The sequence below is a fragment of the Typopeltis vanoorti genome, chromosome 11, assembly GCF_054136105.1.
Source record: "Typopeltis vanoorti isolate ZY-2024b chromosome 11, IOZ_Tvanoo_1.0, whole genome shotgun sequence".
NCBI classification, from domain to species: domain Eukaryota; kingdom Metazoa; phylum Arthropoda; class Arachnida; order Uropygi; family Thelyphonidae; genus Typopeltis; species Typopeltis vanoorti.
The window spans coordinates 76,256,337-76,275,362 of record NC_143559.1 but is presented as its reverse complement, the minus strand read 5'-3'; the positions used below and the strand labels follow the sequence as shown (position 1 = coordinate 76,275,362).

Sequence of the window (19,026 nt, the reverse complement as noted above, 5' to 3'; positions counted from 1 at the left end):
TATTCATTTGCTGCATTTACCATTCTCCAAATTCTTATAACCACTGAGATCTCTTCACATTCCTTTCATGAAACTCATCCATCTGCAATCCAACCATCCAAATAGTGAGGTTATCTTCCTAGGGAGATCTCAACACCACAATTCCAATCTCCCCTTTTCCAAGACCACCAAGTTAGCTGGATGGAAGGCAGTAATCTTTGTCATAAGCAATGACTTAATACAATCTTACATCTACCTACATGAATTCCTGGTAACCCTATTCACTCTCCCAATTACTCTGGATGGGGGGGGGGGGAATAGAATTCGATTGAAACTATTTTTTTCAAGGATTTTTAGGTATTCAATGTTTAGTTATGAATTTCCAAACATGTTAAATAACTGTTAATGTATTAAAAATAATTCATTTGTATACTGATTACAGACAGTGAGGAGCAGCTAATGTGAATGCCATTTAAATCAACCATACATTAATAACATGCCTTGCTCATCATGAATTTGCTGGAAACAGATATGCAAGTCTGTAGTTAGAAGTGCGATTTAACCAGTTCTCCTTCCTGATACATTGCAAAGGTCACCCTCTTCTCTGAGCAACTCAAACCATAATCTTGTGCAAGTCTCCTCTCTCACAGAACACTTTCCTCAAACATTTCTGACATTGCATCCTCTGGCATTATGAATGGTGCCAAATGGGACGACTTCCAAAATTTCTGTTCCTCCTTTCCTTAGTCTGACTATTGCTTCAGCTAATCTAACCCTAACACCAGCTATAAACAAGTCACAGAAATTATCCTCACTGGCACATAGGTCTTCATCCCCCATTCTATCAAAACTATTTGTCTGTTTTCCAGGCCCTGGTTCAACAGAAAGTGTATCAAAATAGTTGAAGAAAAAATTCAGCTTAGTGAATTTTTTCTTCAACTCGCATCAAGATCTCTAGCTTCATACTCTGCCTATACTTAGTATAGGCAAAGAACACAACAAATGCAAAACAGTCATCAGCAAATCTAAATCTGATTTCATCAAGGCCAACATCAGAAAATTTGCCTCCTGTCCAAATGGAAGCTGTGCCTGTTGATCCCTTGCTAAAGCTGTTGGACACAACTTCTGCTCACCTGCCCTTCCACCCATCTCATTCTGATGGCACCCATCGTTACTCGACCCAAAGATAAAGCTGATCTAGTATCACTCTTTTCCTCGAACTCACATATAGATGACTAGGGGAAATCACCTCCTACCATACTGGAATCTAAGTGCCATATGCCACCTGTTTTTTGACAAAAAGACATCAGAAAATTACTAAATAACTTGGAAACTAAAAAGTCTTCTGGTCCTGATGGCATCCCTCCAACTGTTCTCAAATACTGTGCTCCAGAGCTAACTAGCACCTGTTCTGTATCTCCTATACTATCTGGCACTTAGTTGACATTTCTAGGGTTTTTGACCATGTCTAGCATCCAGATCTGCTAAGCAAACTGCCATCCTTTAGCTTACCTGTCATTCCGTGTAACTAGTTGCCAGCTTCCTTTCTGGTTATTCACTGCATGTCATGGTGGATGGAACCCCCTCTCTTCAAGCTTCACCACAAATGCAGGAGTACCTTAGGGCTCTGTCCTATCACCTACCCTCTTTCTCCTGAAAATGACCTACTCTCAAAAACCCCATTAATCCTATTCAGATGATAGTACTCTTCGTTTATCTACTCATTTGACAAACTATACAGTGCACAGACATCAAGATCATCTACAACCAGTGCCTTAAACACCAATCTACGTATTATCCTTCAATGGATCAAGTACAAGCTGGTCGCCTTCAATGCCACCAAAACAGTCTTACCTCTACTCTCACAAAAGAGATCTCAGCTCACCTACCCTTAACCTCAGCAATACATTAATCACCAGACATATTTAGATCTCTTTGCTTGGGCTTATATTTACTTCCAGTCTCTCCTGGCATAAACACATCACATTGATAGCTTCCTCAGTATCCAAAAAACTAGCACCTTCTTTCATTCAAGATACTATTTTATGCCCAACAAGCTCTAAACTTTATACAAATCCCAAATCAGCCCATCCTTAGAATACTGCTCATATGTTTAGGGTGGTGTACTACTTGGTACTTCTCTAAAAATTCTTGATGCTGTCTAGAGGAGAGCAATTCAGCTCACAGATGATCCCTCTCTTACAGATTCACATTACCCTCTATTCCACAGATACAATATTTCGATTCTGTCTATTTCACAGGTATTTAAATGGGCATTGCTCCATTAACTGGCAACATCATTCCTCCACTTTCTGTTACACCTGTCAATACAGCAGCAGCTACCCAGCACTCCTTTACTTTGCAACTGCAAATACACTGAACATGTTTCTCCTCCTCCTCCTCTTTTATTCCATTTGCCGCCACTTCTGGAACAGCCTTTCAAAAGGCTTTCAAACAATTACAACCTGCAACTCTTCAAAATATTGTGAAGAAACTTCTGAGTACTCACTTGCATCCCACACACAGCACTGATATGCTTATAGGTCCCTCGATCTCTCATGTTATGGGATCAATATAAAAAATATGAATAAACCTGTCTTAAACCACTAATTTTATCACTGATGTTAAAATGCTTTATGTTACTTGGTATGCAGTATTATTCATATTATTCACAGCTGAATCAAAAAAAAAAAAAGGAAGGATAAATGGATTGAAAACATATGCTACAGCAGCTTTGTAGCAAGCTCCTGTAGCATATGTCATTATCTCATTATTCAGAATTTCTATGTTCTTTATTTATTTTATTATTATTTTTATTTTTTATTTATTTTTTGACCATATGTTACAGCAGCTTGGGAGAATTCATGATATTAATGTCACAAAAGTATGAATTTTCCAAACTATATGAATATAAAATTATTTTTATTGTTAGGACTTGAGTAATGAAGTGAAGATTCAAGAAATAAAATAAAATAAAATAAAAAAGTAAAATGAGTTAAAATATCACTGTTTCTATAGGATTTCATCGCTTAACAAAAAACAGTGGTATTATATACACCTTCGAATCAAAAAATTAGAATAATCAGAGAAAATGTGTGTAGAATGTATTGCAATTCTAATGCAATAAATTAGAATTGCAATTCTAATTTATTGCATTGAAAATAATTATTATCAAGTATGAATTAGAATCTTCTAAATCTACGTACTTTGTAGATTATAATAACTACATAAACACATAAAAATGTAACATAAATTATAAGAAAACTGTTATTTGAAAACATTCACAAAATTAGAATAATTTTTAACGTGGTTCAAAATATTACAATATTCCAAATTTGTCTGTTTGGTTTTGAGGAGAGCACAGAAATAGCATAGATTTCAGTAGCTGTGGGATTGACTCATGTGTGAGGAATTGTTTGCATGTGAATTTTAGTTAATCATTTGCTAAACATGGGTCGAATGAGTGACCCATGAATCAGAAGCTAAGAAGTTTTGTATGGTGTCTCTACACAAAGGCCAAACTCAACAGTTTATAGCTAAGGAATTGAAATGTTCTCAAGCAAATCTGAGTAAAGTACTGAAACAGTATTCTAATAAACCAGAGTTTTCAAAGTAATCTTTGCATCAGCGGTCGAAAGGTAATAACTAGATCAAGAGATGAGAGGAGATTAAAGAATATCATGAAGATGAAGAAAACCTCTTCTGAAGTGTAAGGTACTTTCACAGGAGATGGGTGTGAATGTATCTAAATCTCTATAACGTAGATTTGGGGGGGGGGTTCAGGTATGCTGTGTATTGTGTATGAAAGATTCAATTCCAAAGTGTACCAAGAAATTCTTCAGCACTTTATGTTACCGGCATCAGAAGATTTATGTGATGTTGATTTCCTTTTTCAGCAAGATTCAGCTTCTTGTCATACTTCCAAGACCACACTAGATGGGCATGTTTTGATAAAAAAAAAAGACTGTGAACTGCTAGCAAATAATATGCCCAAATGTTTACGAGCAGTCACAAAAGCTAAGGGGGGGGGTGCAACAAAGTACTAATTATCATGTTGTTTCCCTTTGACTGTAATTTGTGTGCATTTATTTTCACATTCTAATATTTTGAACCACATTAAAAATTATTCTAATTTTGTGAATGTTTTCAAAAACAGTTTTCTTATAATTTATATTACATTTTTATGTGTTTACATGGTACGTAGATTTAGATTATGCTAATTCATATTTGGTGTTAGATCCTGAATGAAGGAATCTTGCAAAGAAATCATTCATTCAGAGTCTAACATACTAAACTTACTAATAAAGAGAAATACCTGCACATCAGCTGAAATCAAAAGTGAAACTTCTTCACTTTATGTATAAATTTGCAATTTTTATCTTATATTCCATGTACTTTAATCTTTTCATCACTACTAGAATTAAATTAGAGAATGTCTTAAAGGAAGAATTTTGTTAATATTAATTTTAAGCCTCACTTAAGCTGTATAGATTAACTGTGAGTCACCAGATAGTTACTAAGTAATAATTCTTAGAAAGTATACAAGTACACATGTCCAGCATAACGCTGGCGGCAGAAGCTTACACGGAACGTATGTTGACGCGTATAGGGACTCCGAAAAAGGGGGCGCTCTAACGAAGAATATAAGGGGGATGAGCGTCGTATCAAGGTCTCTCTTGTCATATCGTTTTCCTGTTTGGTGGCTCGGAAGTTTGCGTAAAGAGGGGGGGGGGGGAGAAGAAGCATCTGTGCTAAGATAAGATGTCAGACAGCAGGCTTTCTTAAAAATGGAGAAGGATTCTACGCAGAGCTGAAGGTAAAATTTCCAGTCCTAGCGGAATCAAGCCATCGCTGAGAAGTCCCATCAAAATGTTCCTAAAATGCAGAGATTGAGTCAGTTTTCAGCAGAAATAATGAAGATAGCGTAATCCCTACATTGGCGTAAGGACAGCCAATAGACAAGAAGTAACCAGATGTACAGGTGGTGCTGAAAGACGCGGAAAAAGTTCGGTAAGCTAAAATCACTCTATTTTGTGTAAAAAATTCATTAGAAGAGAGATGATTGTTTGCGAATGTGAAATTAAGGACAGTATTCTAAAGAACTCTGTGGACAGTCTCTAATTAGAAAGTTAACCACCTTTCAGAGTAAGAAGAATTGTTTAGAAGAGACCTTTTGTATTGCATGTAATAGAATTAACTTAATGAGATTAGAAGTGTGGATTTTAGTAACTGAGTAACATTAGAATGTTTGTTTATATTGTTTTATGAATAGCATTACAGAAAGGAATTTAGCTTAACTTCATATCATTTGCTATCTATTCCAATATGCAGTTACTATGTTTCGCATGCTTTATGACCTTAGATTTAGTTTAGAATATGTTAACCTCTTAACTCGAGTTTTAATTAGTATTGAGTCATAATTGAGTGTATGAAATTTTGTATTCTATTTAGATATTCCAATAAACATGTCATATTTGCCTAAACCTGAGTCATGCCTGATTATGATTCCAAACTACCACTTATAAAAATAGAACCTATTTTGGCGGGAAGGAATTAGGAAGTGTATATAATTATAGATTTAGGTCATAACTGCAATAATCTGAATCTATATGGCAGTGTTAAAGTAAGATATTGTGTAAGAAAGCCTCAGAATCTAGTATTGTCTCCCTGAGTAGGAATCCTTTTCTACTATAGTATACTGGCTGGTGCAGCATAATATAAATTTGCCAGTATCCGAAGAGGAAACAGTCCTAGATATAAATAGATGTAAGCATATTAAAGGCCCGACATCTGAAGAAGTAAAATAGCGATAGAAAGATAGAATAGATATATATAAAAACCAGAATATATAGAGAAAGTAACGACATAACATTGATGATAATTATTTTCTATGCAATAAATTAGAATTCAAAATCATTCACAACACACTTTCTTTGATTATTCTAACTTTTTGATTCAGAGGCACACACACCAAAGAATATAAAATCAGACAAACTCAAGTTTTACTATAGTACATAGTGAAGCATAATAAATCAATATATGTCAGCCTGCTGCAGGTTCAAAGTATATTTTTTTTTGGAAGTTTTTTTCCACTTGGATAGAATATAATAAATTTAGTTTAATCCTTTATCCTCAGGTTGCATGTCCTGAAGATATCTTCAGGACATGCAACTCGTGGTAAAGGTGGACTAAGCTCTCATCACTTGTCTTAGTATCTCTCATAATGCAAAGCACATCTCCTTGTGGACATGTATAATGCTATGCATTAAGGGAAGGGGCCACTACCCAGTTTCGACCTTAATTGAGGTCTCATCAGTGGGAGCCAGACCCAGAGGTGGTGATACTTAGGTGGAAGTAATGGAGAAGTCATGTTTACCTATACGAGTCGCCAAAAGGTGTCTCACCTTATTATTAAATTACTTTGGATTTAGAGAAAGATGTTGGAAGTTTTTTCCCACTTGGTTAGACTATAATAAATTTAGTTTAATCCTTTATCCAAGTGTAAGCAAACAAAGTTCACTTCAGGTGCAAACTTTGTTTGCTTACACTTGGATAAAGGATTAAACTAAATTTATTATGTTTAAAATATATCCTTACAAGAAGATATATTCTCACATTCTAAACAATTAAAACCCTATTTCTAAACAAGTTAACTCATAATGAAACTTCTCTTATTTAAAGGACAGCAAAGCAACATATTACTACTAGGAGAATGTATTGTTTGACCAATAAATTTATCATTATTTACTGTATTATTAATTAGCACACCACACTAATAATCAGCAATTTTTTTTCCACATGGTAAATGGTGATAAAAATTAAAAAAATTTGAGAAACTAATCTAGTGAACAAACATGATATTTTTACAAGCCTTTTAGGCCTCCAAAAAAAGCAAGGATGGTCCTCACATCAGGCAATGAAAATCATAATCTAAGAGGGGATCACATCAATTCTGAATAACAGGCAATGCTAAAAACTAATGTTACAATAACATGAAGAAACAATTCTAATACCTGATGAGCTCTACATATAAGATCAAAGTCATTTTTTTGTAAGAATTTTGTAACAACATCAGCTCCAAATACAAAAGAGACTCCTCTGTCATTTTCACCCCATCCTGTAACATCTTTATCAGGATCTGCCCATAAAAGGTCACATAGAAGTCCTTGATCAGGTACATCTGTAGGACGCATAATACGACGTATCTGATCCATTGTTTGAAGATCTGGACTCAGTCCTAAATAAAATAAAAAGCACAATTAGAAAATTACTATAGTAAAAAAAACTGCAAGGGAAAAAACCTCAACTATCTTAAATAATCCCAAGTATTTCACTCAATATTATTATTATCATCATTATTATGCGACACCTCCAGGGAGTCCAAGGACTCATCGAGGGAGGGCACCTACTACACATCTCTCCGTCTCTGTCATCTACACCAGCGCCATCTACTGCCTACCACACCAGTATTTTCACAGACAATCACAAACATCCATGCCCATAGTGGGATTTGAATCCACAGCCTTTTGGCTGGAGAGGGGATACACTAACCATTCGGCCAACCAAGCCATTATATTAAATGAATTTATTAATTTCATAATCTGCAGAATAATGCTGTACAGCCAAAGGTGTACTCCTCCCTGCTCCTCATACAGAGGTGGGGACAGGGTTTTTCCTTCCTAGAAACTTAGGTGTTTCATCCTGAAATACAAGCAAACCAGTCAGAAGAACATACACACAATTAACAAACATAATACACCAGCCTTAGTTGCTTCAGGCTGTAATCTCGAACAACTCCAACCCCCATCCTCCTGTTCTCGTCTCTTGAAAAAAGTGGATGGGGGAAAAATGGAATTTGATTGAAACTCCATTTTTTTCAAGGATTTTTAGGTATTCAATGTTTAGTTATGAATTTCAAAACATGTTAAATAACTGTTAATGTATTAAAAATAATTCATTTGTATACTGATTACAGACAGTGAGGAGCAGCTAATGTAAATATCATTTAAATCAACCATACATTGGTAACCTGCCTTGCTCATCATGAATTTGCTGGAAACAGATATGCAAGTCTCAGTAGTTAGAAGTGCGATTTAAAATGGTGCGAAAATTATATTTATGTAGCACTTGTCATTTCAGCCTTGATTATATGGATGCTTATGGTATCATTAGCCATTTTACTCACGCAAGAATGTGTGAGTAAAGCTGATTTAAGGTGGCATATGATCACTTACTCTAAAAAGAAAGGTTAAAAAAAAAAAAATTAATGCCATGATGGTAGGGGAAAAAAAGCTGTAGAGAAAGACCAAGATCTAAGTGGAGTGATGCAATTATTCGTACCTTAGAAAACTGAAACATAAGAACTGACAATATTTGAATCCTTACAAATAACAGATTAATCTGGAAGAAAACTGTTCATAAAAAGTTAGTAATAATGTAAAATGAATCATAGTGCATTGTATCAATAAGTGTACTTATCAAAAGCTGGCCTGGTTGGGTGATTGGTTAGCATATCCACTCTCCAGCCAAAAGGCTGCAGGTTCAAATCCCGCTGTGGGCATGGATGTTTGTGATTGTTGGTGAAATTCTAGTGGTGGTCGGTAGATGGTATTGGTGTAGATGATGATGGTAGTTGCGGTTGGTGGAGCAGAGAATTGTAGAGTAGGTGCCCTCCCTCGATGAGTCTTTGGACTCCCTGGAGGTGCCATGTAATAATAATAATAATAATAATAATAATAATAATAAAATTTGCTATGTGTCCTCATATACCAAAGGGGGAGAAGGAAGAAGATGCAGTATTTTACAGGGTTTTGTAGCCATTGGCTATAATGGTGTGATATAAATTTTGTCAGCAAGAGCTGTGTCATTTTAACAAATAGCCCAAGCTCCACATGTTAGTGTTTTAAGGATGCTATAAATGCTAAGTTGAGTGATGGAATGATTATCATCCAATATTTGCAATTTAAAACCTATGGGAGATGGATTTCTATAAAGGGGAAAAAAAAAAAAAAAATCTGAAAGATGCATGACTAATTTGTCTATGAGACGCAGACAGTTATTTGGTTCTTTTCTATAGTAAAATGCCTCAAATGTATTGGCCTTGGGGGTCAAACAACAAGTACATCTACATAGCAGAGTCAGATTAAAGGTTTGAATGAAGCTGTGTTGTGATCTTTATTCCCTAAGTGTTTCATACAGAAATTTGCTATAGGGGATGTGAGTATTCCATTTAAATCAACCTCTGTACAAATCCATTTAGTCATTATACTTTTCTCATATGTGGGGTGATGCACCCTAAGAGCTTCCTAAAAAGCATGTGTGGAAAGGATGATCCAATGAAGTCGTCTAAATATTTTTTTTCTTTCTGTGTAAAATAACCACCACGAACAGTGAATAATTTTAAAATGTTGAAATGTTGAGAAAAGTAAAGAGAAATAAGCATAAAGGATATTTTCTAGTTAAGCCAAACTAAAAGTTAGTTGTAACTTCTGACTAATATCAAAGTCCCTGCCCCCACCACCACCGCCATGGTAAACTCATGCATGAGACTGCTCAGTTTGCATTACTATTGTAGATATATTATTGCAGATGAGCAGAAAGCCGAGAAGAAAAAGAAACTTGTTAACACTGATTTCAAAGACCTGCAGATTATACTCTTTAGACAACACAAAGAGGAGAAGATTGTTCTAAAAGACAGTAGTGGAAGGAATGAAGAAGGAGAGAAAATTTGTTCTATGAATTTGAAGCTGAATTACAACAAAGCATTAAGTAATTGTTGCACATTTTAACAGGTTTCAAGAAGTTGAAGGAATTATGCCAATACAAAAATTGAAAGAGTAATCATGGAAACAATCACAGAAAATGCATACAGACACAACAATATCTATATCAGATAGAATTGAAATGATGAGAGGTTACTAAATCAACCTAGTGCATCTCTACAATAAGTCCAGAACTTTTTTTTAGAAAGCTCTTAGGGTGTACCACCCTAGATGTAAAAAAAGTGTATAGACTAAATGGATTTCTGATTTGTAGAGTTAATAGCTGTGCAGTAGTAAAGTAACACCTTGATCAAAAAAGAAAACCTAATTCTTGAATTCATTCAAATTTTCATCCAGAGATTTGGATGATGTCAAAAGTAAGACTGGAAGGATTTTTTTTCCTGCAAACAATTAGACAACCGAGTTTTGAAAGCAACGAAATTAACATATTAGAATCCCACTGAAGAATGGGTTGGAAATCAGAATTTAAGGTTACAGAAGTAAATATTCTATAAGTTTTAGTGATTTATGTAGTGCACAGTTTGTTAAATGAGAGAAAAAAAGAGTGAAACATACTATCATTGGCAAACTGTAGATTATGTTTATGTTTGTAATACTGACCTCAATGTAGTCACGCTGAAGTCAAACAAAGTAAAAAAAAAAAAAAAAAGATGAAAGAACAAATTCCCTGGTAGTTCAGCATAACTTACAAAGTTTGAGGATACAGATCCATACATCATCGCATAAAATGCACAACTAGGAAAATAAAAAATAAAAAAACTGACAATCGAGTTGCAAAAATCAGAAGATAGATCTGATTAATAAATTTGTCTTAACTTGATCAAATGTCTTTAGAGATATCAAAAGAGCAATGACTTGAAATTCTCTGAATTTTTCCATGGTATATATTTACAGGTGGTGACAAAGGCAAGAAAATCTCCTGTTGATCAACAATGGTGAAATCTCCGTACTGGGAATCATTCATTAGTTGAGAGATTTCTAGGCAGCATAGAAATTGAGGGTTTAATGGTTTTCTCCGCTCTAGAAAGAAAAAGAAGTAAAGCAAAAGAAACTGGAAAGTAATTTGATGGTAAGGATTTATAGCCCTTCTAAAGAAAAGGAATATACGGGTTAATTCCCAAAACTGCTTTCTTCTTTCCCTGGACAGCTTGTTTCACTTCTTGCATCAACCATGGAGTTCTGATTTTTCTATCCTTATACACATCACCATATGCCTCTGGCTGAATCAATGTTTTCTTTAGTCTCCAAGGTTTGGTTCTTGTTTTCAAATGCTTCATTTTTATTCTGATAATATTTGTATAATTAAGTCTCACATCTGACAGCTGCTCAACTTTAGTTCTTTTTGAAATTTTCTTATATATTTTTCTTTTCAATAAGATGTTCAGTTTTATTCTGCTTAGAAAAAAAATGATCACTTATTTCGAATCCTTATATATTCTTGTCTCCTGAACCAGTGCGAAGATATCACTATCCACAATAATACAGTCGATGAGACTTTTATTAATCCTTGTACTGCCTCTGCATGAAAATTTGTGCTTATCTTTAAGGTGAACATGGTGTTATTGATGATTATTAAAACACTTAAGGAATTGAACAACGTAGTTAAGGATATACATTAAATTAAACTTTAATAGATATTTTCTGATATTTCGGCAACGTCACGTTGCCATCTTCTAAAGGAACTTACAAAAATAGTTACGTGCACGTAGGCACAACAACACAGAAACTGGGAATGAAGAGATGAAGCTATTGTTCTCCTAACAGTCCTGATGGTGCCCTCTAGCGGGCTAAGTAGGTGTTCTTGGCTGTTGGGCTGAAGGTCTGCTGATGTAGGCCTCCCAAATTTGGGGCAGTCGCATACAACCAAATTTGTTGAGGTTTGGAGAATTTCTTAGGGCTGAGGCTGATTCCATAAAGAGTCTTTCAAATTTGTATTTGCTACGGTGTATCACTGTAGCTTTTTTCCACCGTATTCTGTGGTGTGTATCCAGAGCATGGTCCGCAAGCCCAGAATGACTGTATTTGTGAAAACGGATGTAGTCCTTGTGTTCCGAAATTCTGATATTCGCTGTCCTGCCTGTTTGGCCAAAGTAAGACAGTTTACAACTGCAAGGGACCTGGTAAACACCAGGTAGGTCTAGGGGAAGTGGTTGGTCTTTAGTGGAGCGGATAAAGGATGCAAATTTTCTGTAAGGTTTGTAACAGGAGGTCATGTCATGTTTTTTTAAGATCTTGGTAATCTTTTCCGAGGTGCCTCGGATGTAGGGAATGGTGATGGATTTAGAGTAATCCTTGTTGTGGAGGGGGGGGAGGGGATCTGTGGTTTGTAGGTTCTAATATTTTTTGGATTTTTTTTTTTGGGGGGGGGGGGGTAGCCATTGGCTGAGAAAGTGTTGAGGATGTGATTTAGTTCAGTGTTTAGGGCCAAGTCGTTTTGAACAGATTAGTTTAGCCCTGTTGTGTAGTGTTTTCACTACTCCATATTGTTGTGAGGGGGGGGGGGGGATTGTTGGTGAATGTATCTGCCTGTATGGGTGGGTTTTCTGTAAACTGAGAAAACCAAAGTTCCATTAGGCTGGCGGGTGACTAGTGTGTCTAGGAAAGGGAGGCTGTTGTTTTCCTCTTTTTCCAGAGTGAATTTGATTCTGGGGTGTTGGTTGTTTAAGTGTGTTAAGAAGGAGAGAAGTGTTTCAGAGCCATGTGGCCAAATAGCGAACACATCATCAATGTAGCGAAGCCATATGGTTGGTTTTTGTGGGGCTGAGGCTAAGGCTTTTTCTTCAAAGGTCTCCATAAAGAAATTGGCCAAGGGTGGGGAGAGTGGTGAACCCATGGCTGTCCCTTCTATTTGTTTGTAGAATTTTCCCTGCCAAATGAAATAGCCTGAGTTCATTGTGAACTGAAATAAGGCTGAGATATCGGGAGAAAATTTAGCTTGGATTAGCTCTAAAGTTTCCTTGAGTGGGACATTTGTAAATAAAGAGGAGACATCAAAGCTGACCATTATGTCAGTATGTTGGAGTGTAAGGTTTTCTATGCTGGCTTTGAAATGGGCTGAGTTTTTTATATGTGGTGGTGTGTTGCCAGTATAGTGTGTGAGCTCTTTGGCCAAATGTTTAGCTAATTTGTATGTGGGAGAATCAATGCCATCCACTATGGGACGTAATGGCACATTTTCTTTGTGTATTTTTGGGAGTCCGTAAATACGGGGGGGGGGGGTATAGAGTTAAACGGCTTTAATCTGTTGGTAACTTCTACAGGCCAAGAAGTTACTCTCTTAAGGAGCCTGTGAAGTTTTCTAATTTGAGAGTTGGTGGGATTGTAATTGATAGGGAGGTAAGTGGCCCAATCTAATAGAAGAGCATTCAGCTTACCTGTGTAGTCCTTTTGGTTAAGTACTACAGTTGCATTTCCCTTATCCGCTTTGGTGAAAACTAATTCTTTATTATTCTTCATTTCCTGTAGAGCTTTATATTCCTTGTTGGATATGTTGGTTTTTGGTGGTCTTGCTTTGGAAAGGACACAGGCTACATCCAGTCTTACACTGTTGGCAACTTGATGTGGAAGGTGGTGGATTCCGCGTTCGATCTGGATCATAATATCCTCACTAGGTATTTTATTGGGAGCAATGGCGAAGTTGTGTCCACGTGATAGCGCGTTGAGTGCTTCAGGCTTCAGGGTGACTGAAGAAAGGTTGATTACCGTGTTGGTAGCAGGTTTTGGAAAGACGGTAGAGCTCTTTTTTAATTTTTCGAATTTTTTCATCTGTCGGCCTCGTATTTTTTTCAATTCTTTTTTGGCAGCGCTACATGAGACATCATGTAAAATCGACCAAAGTTCGTGGTTCAAAGTGCACGAAAGCTCATCTTCGACGGCACGAATAGCTTCGTTAATGTCTGCTAAGAGCGACCGCATGGCGGTGATTTGTTCGCGTAGCTAGCGCGGTTATATATTCGGAGAGCTTTTTGTGACACAAACCAGTGCTTGAATTTTACACAGTTCGGAATTACTTTATTATCCAGGCAGCGTTTCAGGAACGCTAGACGATGTGGACTAATTGTCTAGACAGCTTCAATTTCAATTTACCGTATTGGCGGGCCTTCCGTGCGATTGTATCTCCATGGATGATGTTGATTCTCGTAGGCTTATACGTTGGTTATGCATTATTAAAACACTTAAGGAATTGAACAACGTAGTTAAGGATATAAATTAAATTAAACTTTAATAGATATTATTAATAATAGATATAAGTTATTGATGATTAGTTCATGTTCTGAACAGAAATCAAGCAGGTACATGCCATTATTAGCTTTGTCCTTTTCTCCAAATTTTTCCAAAATATTTCTATATGTCTGGTAATCATTTTCTACACTGCTGTTTAGATCCCTAACAAGGGCCAATTTTTCCATTTTCTCTGTGTCAGATGTGGTCTCTAATGACTTGTAATATTTCTCCACTTCTTCCTTACTAGATAAATTTCAGTATCTAATTCCCCATTTTGATATTGATCCACATCACTCTCCTTAATTTTGCTTTCCATTCAAGAACATTATCATCATATTTGGTGCTGAAGACTATAGCTACTCCTTCCTCTCTCTGATTATCAATGATGGAATATAATATCTTACAGTTGTCATTCAGAAGAATCTAACCCGAGTTCATCTTCTTTGTTTCAGTAACACCATGGTACTTCTATAATTCTGCCAGTTTCACTTTTTTTTTTTTTCATTAATACTTATGTGTATGATGGCTATATCGAATTCTGCCGAGTTTGATTTTGTTCCAGTAGCTTTTTGATGTTTGTCCTAGTTCCCCTGATGAAAACAGTGGGAGGGAGGCGGGGGGGGGAGGCTTTTTTAACCATAGCAATGTTCCAGCCACTATGACTTTTCATCCTACCATTTCTGTCTTTTAGATTAAACTAATAAAGAAAATAGAATTTGGCTGACTAAGCCTCAAAATACCAACCCATCCTCATTAATTCAGTACCCAGGTAGATACCTACTAATAGTGTACACCACAAGAAGATAAAGATTGCACATTAAGTTAGCATCCCCAGTTTGATCCGAATAAAAAGAAACTATGAAAATAGAAATAGGAAAAACGGCAAGAATACTTACAGAATGGGTAAGACATTTTACTATGCAGGCACAAATTTTTAGTGTGGACCAAATTCTTCCATGTGGATTAATCCTTTCTGTCTGTTCTGGCTTCTAATCTTATTTCATGTTCATTTCCTTCCCTCCTATTCTTGTGTGTATGTGGAGATAAATTGTTAGGAATAATCAAAGTCAAGGTGGTAGTGGGTATGATGTTTAGATAATAGGTAAAACTGCAAAAAATAGACATTAAAAAGGTCTGTTTGCAGAGAGTCGAATTTCATATAACTCACAATATATTCCTTTCATATATTTTCAACTATCATTTGCCTTATTTTACAATTTATTATTATTTTCACCAGGAGATCAGCCCATCAAGGACAGCAATCAATTTATTTATTTTATTTATTTTTTTTATTTATTTTTTATTTTTAAATATCCAATCCAATCCAATGAAAATCATACACAATCTTGGTTATAAAAACAATATGCCTTGCAAAATATTTCTGCAGAAAAAAAATCCTACGGGAATATATAAGCATAATATCTTATATCTGTGATTCAAAGATCAATTAACAAGGCTTGAAAAAGCATCTGTCTGTGATGGGAAGGGGAAAAAAAAAATCAGAGGAGCAGTTTCAGTTTAATCGTCGGTTTTATTTATCTAATGCCAATTCTACAACATGTTTCATGTTGCAAGTTTTGTATTTTTATCTTAGGCATGAGGCATGAAGAGGATATCTATTGGGACATAAGATATCCTCTTCATGCCTCATGTTACACAAGACAGATCAATTTCTTCCAGATACCTCTGTCTTGAGCCACTCAGTTCAGCTTCTCTCCAACTCTTCCAGCCAGCCAGTCTTCTTTCATTTTCTGTCATTCTCTGCCAAGTTAATTTAAGTCTTCCCCTTTTTCGTTTTCCTTCTGGGATCCATGTCAAAGCCACTCTTGGAATCTGTCTCTTTGCTGTCCATTCTCAGAATATGTTCAATCCAGTTACATCTCCATTATTTTTTTATTTCATCAGTGATGCTTTTTTTGCACAGTCAGCTTATATAAGTCATCATTTATTATACATTAAGGGCCAAAATATTTTTAATATTTTACAGACGTTTGGTTTAAAAACTATTTAACTTAGCTTCCTGCTTTTTAGTCAGCTTCCATGTCTTTGATCCATATAATAATAATATGGCCATAACATTCCTAATGAAGATCTTTATTTTGGTTTTATTATGGTATTTTGAAAATTTCCATCATCATCATCAAATTCCTGACATGTACCCTCAAGGGGTGTACAGGATATGATAGTACTACATGAAAAAGTTACATCATTACTAACTTCCTATCTACAATTTTCCTCCAAATCAGTCTGTTACTTGTCAAAACTCCAACATTATCAGATCTTATATTTCTATCGTCTAAGGCATTTTGTACCATATCAATCCACCTATATCTTGGTCTTCCTCTGAGTCGTTTTGCTGCCAACCTGGCAGAGAACACTTGTTTTGCTAATCTTTCCTCGCCCATTCTGTTTAAGTAACCATACAACCTGAGATTAGCTCTGCTAATGATTTTCCTGGATGCCGACAATGTCAAGTTCTTTCCTAATATCCTCATTTTTAATATGATATTGCCATTGATGCCATCTGTTCACGCCTCTAATCTTTCTCAGGACGCTCATATCTGCGATCTCTAGTCTTTGGTCAAGTGTTTTACTTCTGACCAAGCTCTCAGATCCATAAGTTAAAACTGGTTTGAACACTGTCTTGTATACAACTAATTTAGTGTTCTGACTAATTTCTCTTTTATTTCATATGAATTTATTCAATTGACTACCTACCATACCAGCTTTGTTGATTCTGTTGTCTATTTCCATGTTTAATTTACCATCTTCGGTAAACATCGTGCCTAAGTAGCTGAAATGTTTTACTTGTTCCACAGGTTCCCCGTTCACAACACAGTTGACATTTTCAACAATTCTACCTATTTTCATTGTGTTTGTCTTTTTAATGCTGACCTTCATACCATATCTATTACAACAGTTATTCAATTTAGTCAGAGAATCTTGCAGACTTGTAGCGGATTTATTTATAAGTATAACATCGTTCGCATAAAGCAAAGAGCTGACATTAACATCTCCAATTCTGATATCATGTTTAATACCACTTTGCTTCATAATGTGATCCATATAGATAATGAATAACAGAGGGGATAATGTACATCCTTGTCTCACACCAGATTTAACATTAAACCATCTTCCTGTACATCCTTCAATTCTAACTGGTGACTTAGAATTCACTGATCTTAAATACAGATCTTTGTTATATTCCCATGCTTCACAACTATTTGTCGTAAAGTGAAGATCTGATCCTGATAGATTTGTCAGGATCAGATCTATTTGGCCTGAATCCAGCTTGTTCTTCACCAAGCTTTTCTTCGACAATTCTCCTCAACCGTTTCTCAAATATACTTGCATAGATCTTGCCAGGAACACTCAGAGCTCTACTCCAATCATCAGGAATTCGTCCCTCTGTACAGGCTTTCTGAACTATCCAGTGCTGCCACTGTAAGACTTTTATACCACCATACATCAGAATTTCTGGTCAAATATCATCTACTCCTGCTGCCTTTCCACATTTCAAGCCGTTGATGGCTTTTTCTACTTCAAGTATGAATATGTATTCCTGACTGTATGTCTGTTGAGTGTTTTTTACCACTGTGCTATCACTGCTTGTTTCATTTAGCAATTTTTTGAAGTATTTACTCCATACTTCAAGGATACCTTTTTCTTCAGTTTTCATGTCACCTTTATCATCTCTAACTCCTTTTACAGCACTCTTTCCTCCATTTCTCAGCTTCTTCAACAACCTCCAGAATATCTTACCACCTTCTTGATATTTATTTTCAATGTTCTTGCCAAAGTCCTCCCATGACTTTTGTTTAGCTAGTTTTACACAGTGTTTAGCTTTCTTACATTTGTCTCTGTATTCTCTAAGAGCAAAAGCTGACTTATTTGCCAGGAACTTTTGATATGCTTTCTTCTTTTCTTTCACTGCCTCTTTAACTTCCTATGTCCACCATGGAGTTCTGATTTTTCTATCCTTGCAGACAACCTCACCACATGCCTCTCTGGCTGAATCAATCAGGGTTTTCTTCAAGGCTTGCCACTGAATCTCCAAAGTTTGGTTCCTGTTCTCAAACTCTTTCATTTTTTCTTCAATAATCTTTGTGTATTGAGTTTACAGTTCACACCTGAGAGCTGCTTGACTTTTATTCACTTTAGAACATTTTTACATGTTATTCTTTTCAATATAAAATCAATTTTATCCTGCTCAAGGCTAAATAGTGATCGCTTCCGATTTCAAATCCTCTGTAAGGGAGTAAACATTACTATCAACAATAACATAGTCAATGAGACTTTTCTTATTCCTTGCCTCTTCTCTCCATGTGAATTTGTGCACATTTTTATGTTGGAACATGGTGTTAGTAATAACCAGTCCATGTCCTGAGCAGAAATCCAACAGGTATTTGCCATTATTATTAGCTTTGCTCTTTTCTCAAAATTTTCTCAAAATATTTTTATATGTCTGACAATCATATTCTACTCTGCTATTTAGATTCCCAACAAGGATCAACTTTCCTTTTTCATTGTGTCAGTTGCTTTTTCTAAAGCATCAAAAAATTCCTCCACTTCTACCTTAGTAGAACCTTCTGTGGGACCATAGGCACAAATAAGTCTCATTGTCCAATTCCCCATTCTGATATTTGCCACATCACTCTACTGAGACTGCCTGCCATTCAAGAAGTTTAGCCTCGTATTTTGTTTTGAATACTATGGCTACTCCTTTTCCTTGATTGTTATTTCCTTAATATAACATTTTGTATATTTATTGCTCAGAAAAATCTCGCCGGTTTTTGTCTTTTTTGTTTCAGTCACCCCTATTATGTCGATCTGGTACTTATCTAATTCGTCTGCTAGCTCCATTTCTTTGCTATTCAGACTTCTTATGTTGATAGTACTGAACTTTAACTATGGTGATGTTGAGTTGGGGTGTGCTTTCAGATTTCAGAAAATTTCCATATATTATTTAATTTTCTGAAAGGAGTATTAGCTTTTGGGTCTTTGCATTATATCCATGTCAGTTCCACATTTTTCAGCATCT

The 19,026-nt window shown here is 35.8% G+C and overlaps 1 protein-coding gene across 1 annotated transcript in view; it reads right to left on the bottom strand.

Annotated features, from left to right (window-relative positions):
• Positions 1 to 19,026, bottom strand: part of LOC150101760 (serine/threonine-protein phosphatase alpha-2 isoform) — a 118,907-nt gene that overhangs the window by 32,741 nt on the left and 67,140 nt on the right. Inside the window, exon 5 of the mRNA XM_090400961.1 lies at positions 6,993 to 7,216. Coding sequence (XP_090257087.1) covers positions 6,993 to 7,216 — 224 coding nt within the window. The remainder of the gene's footprint in view (positions 1 to 6,992; positions 7,217 to 19,026) is intronic.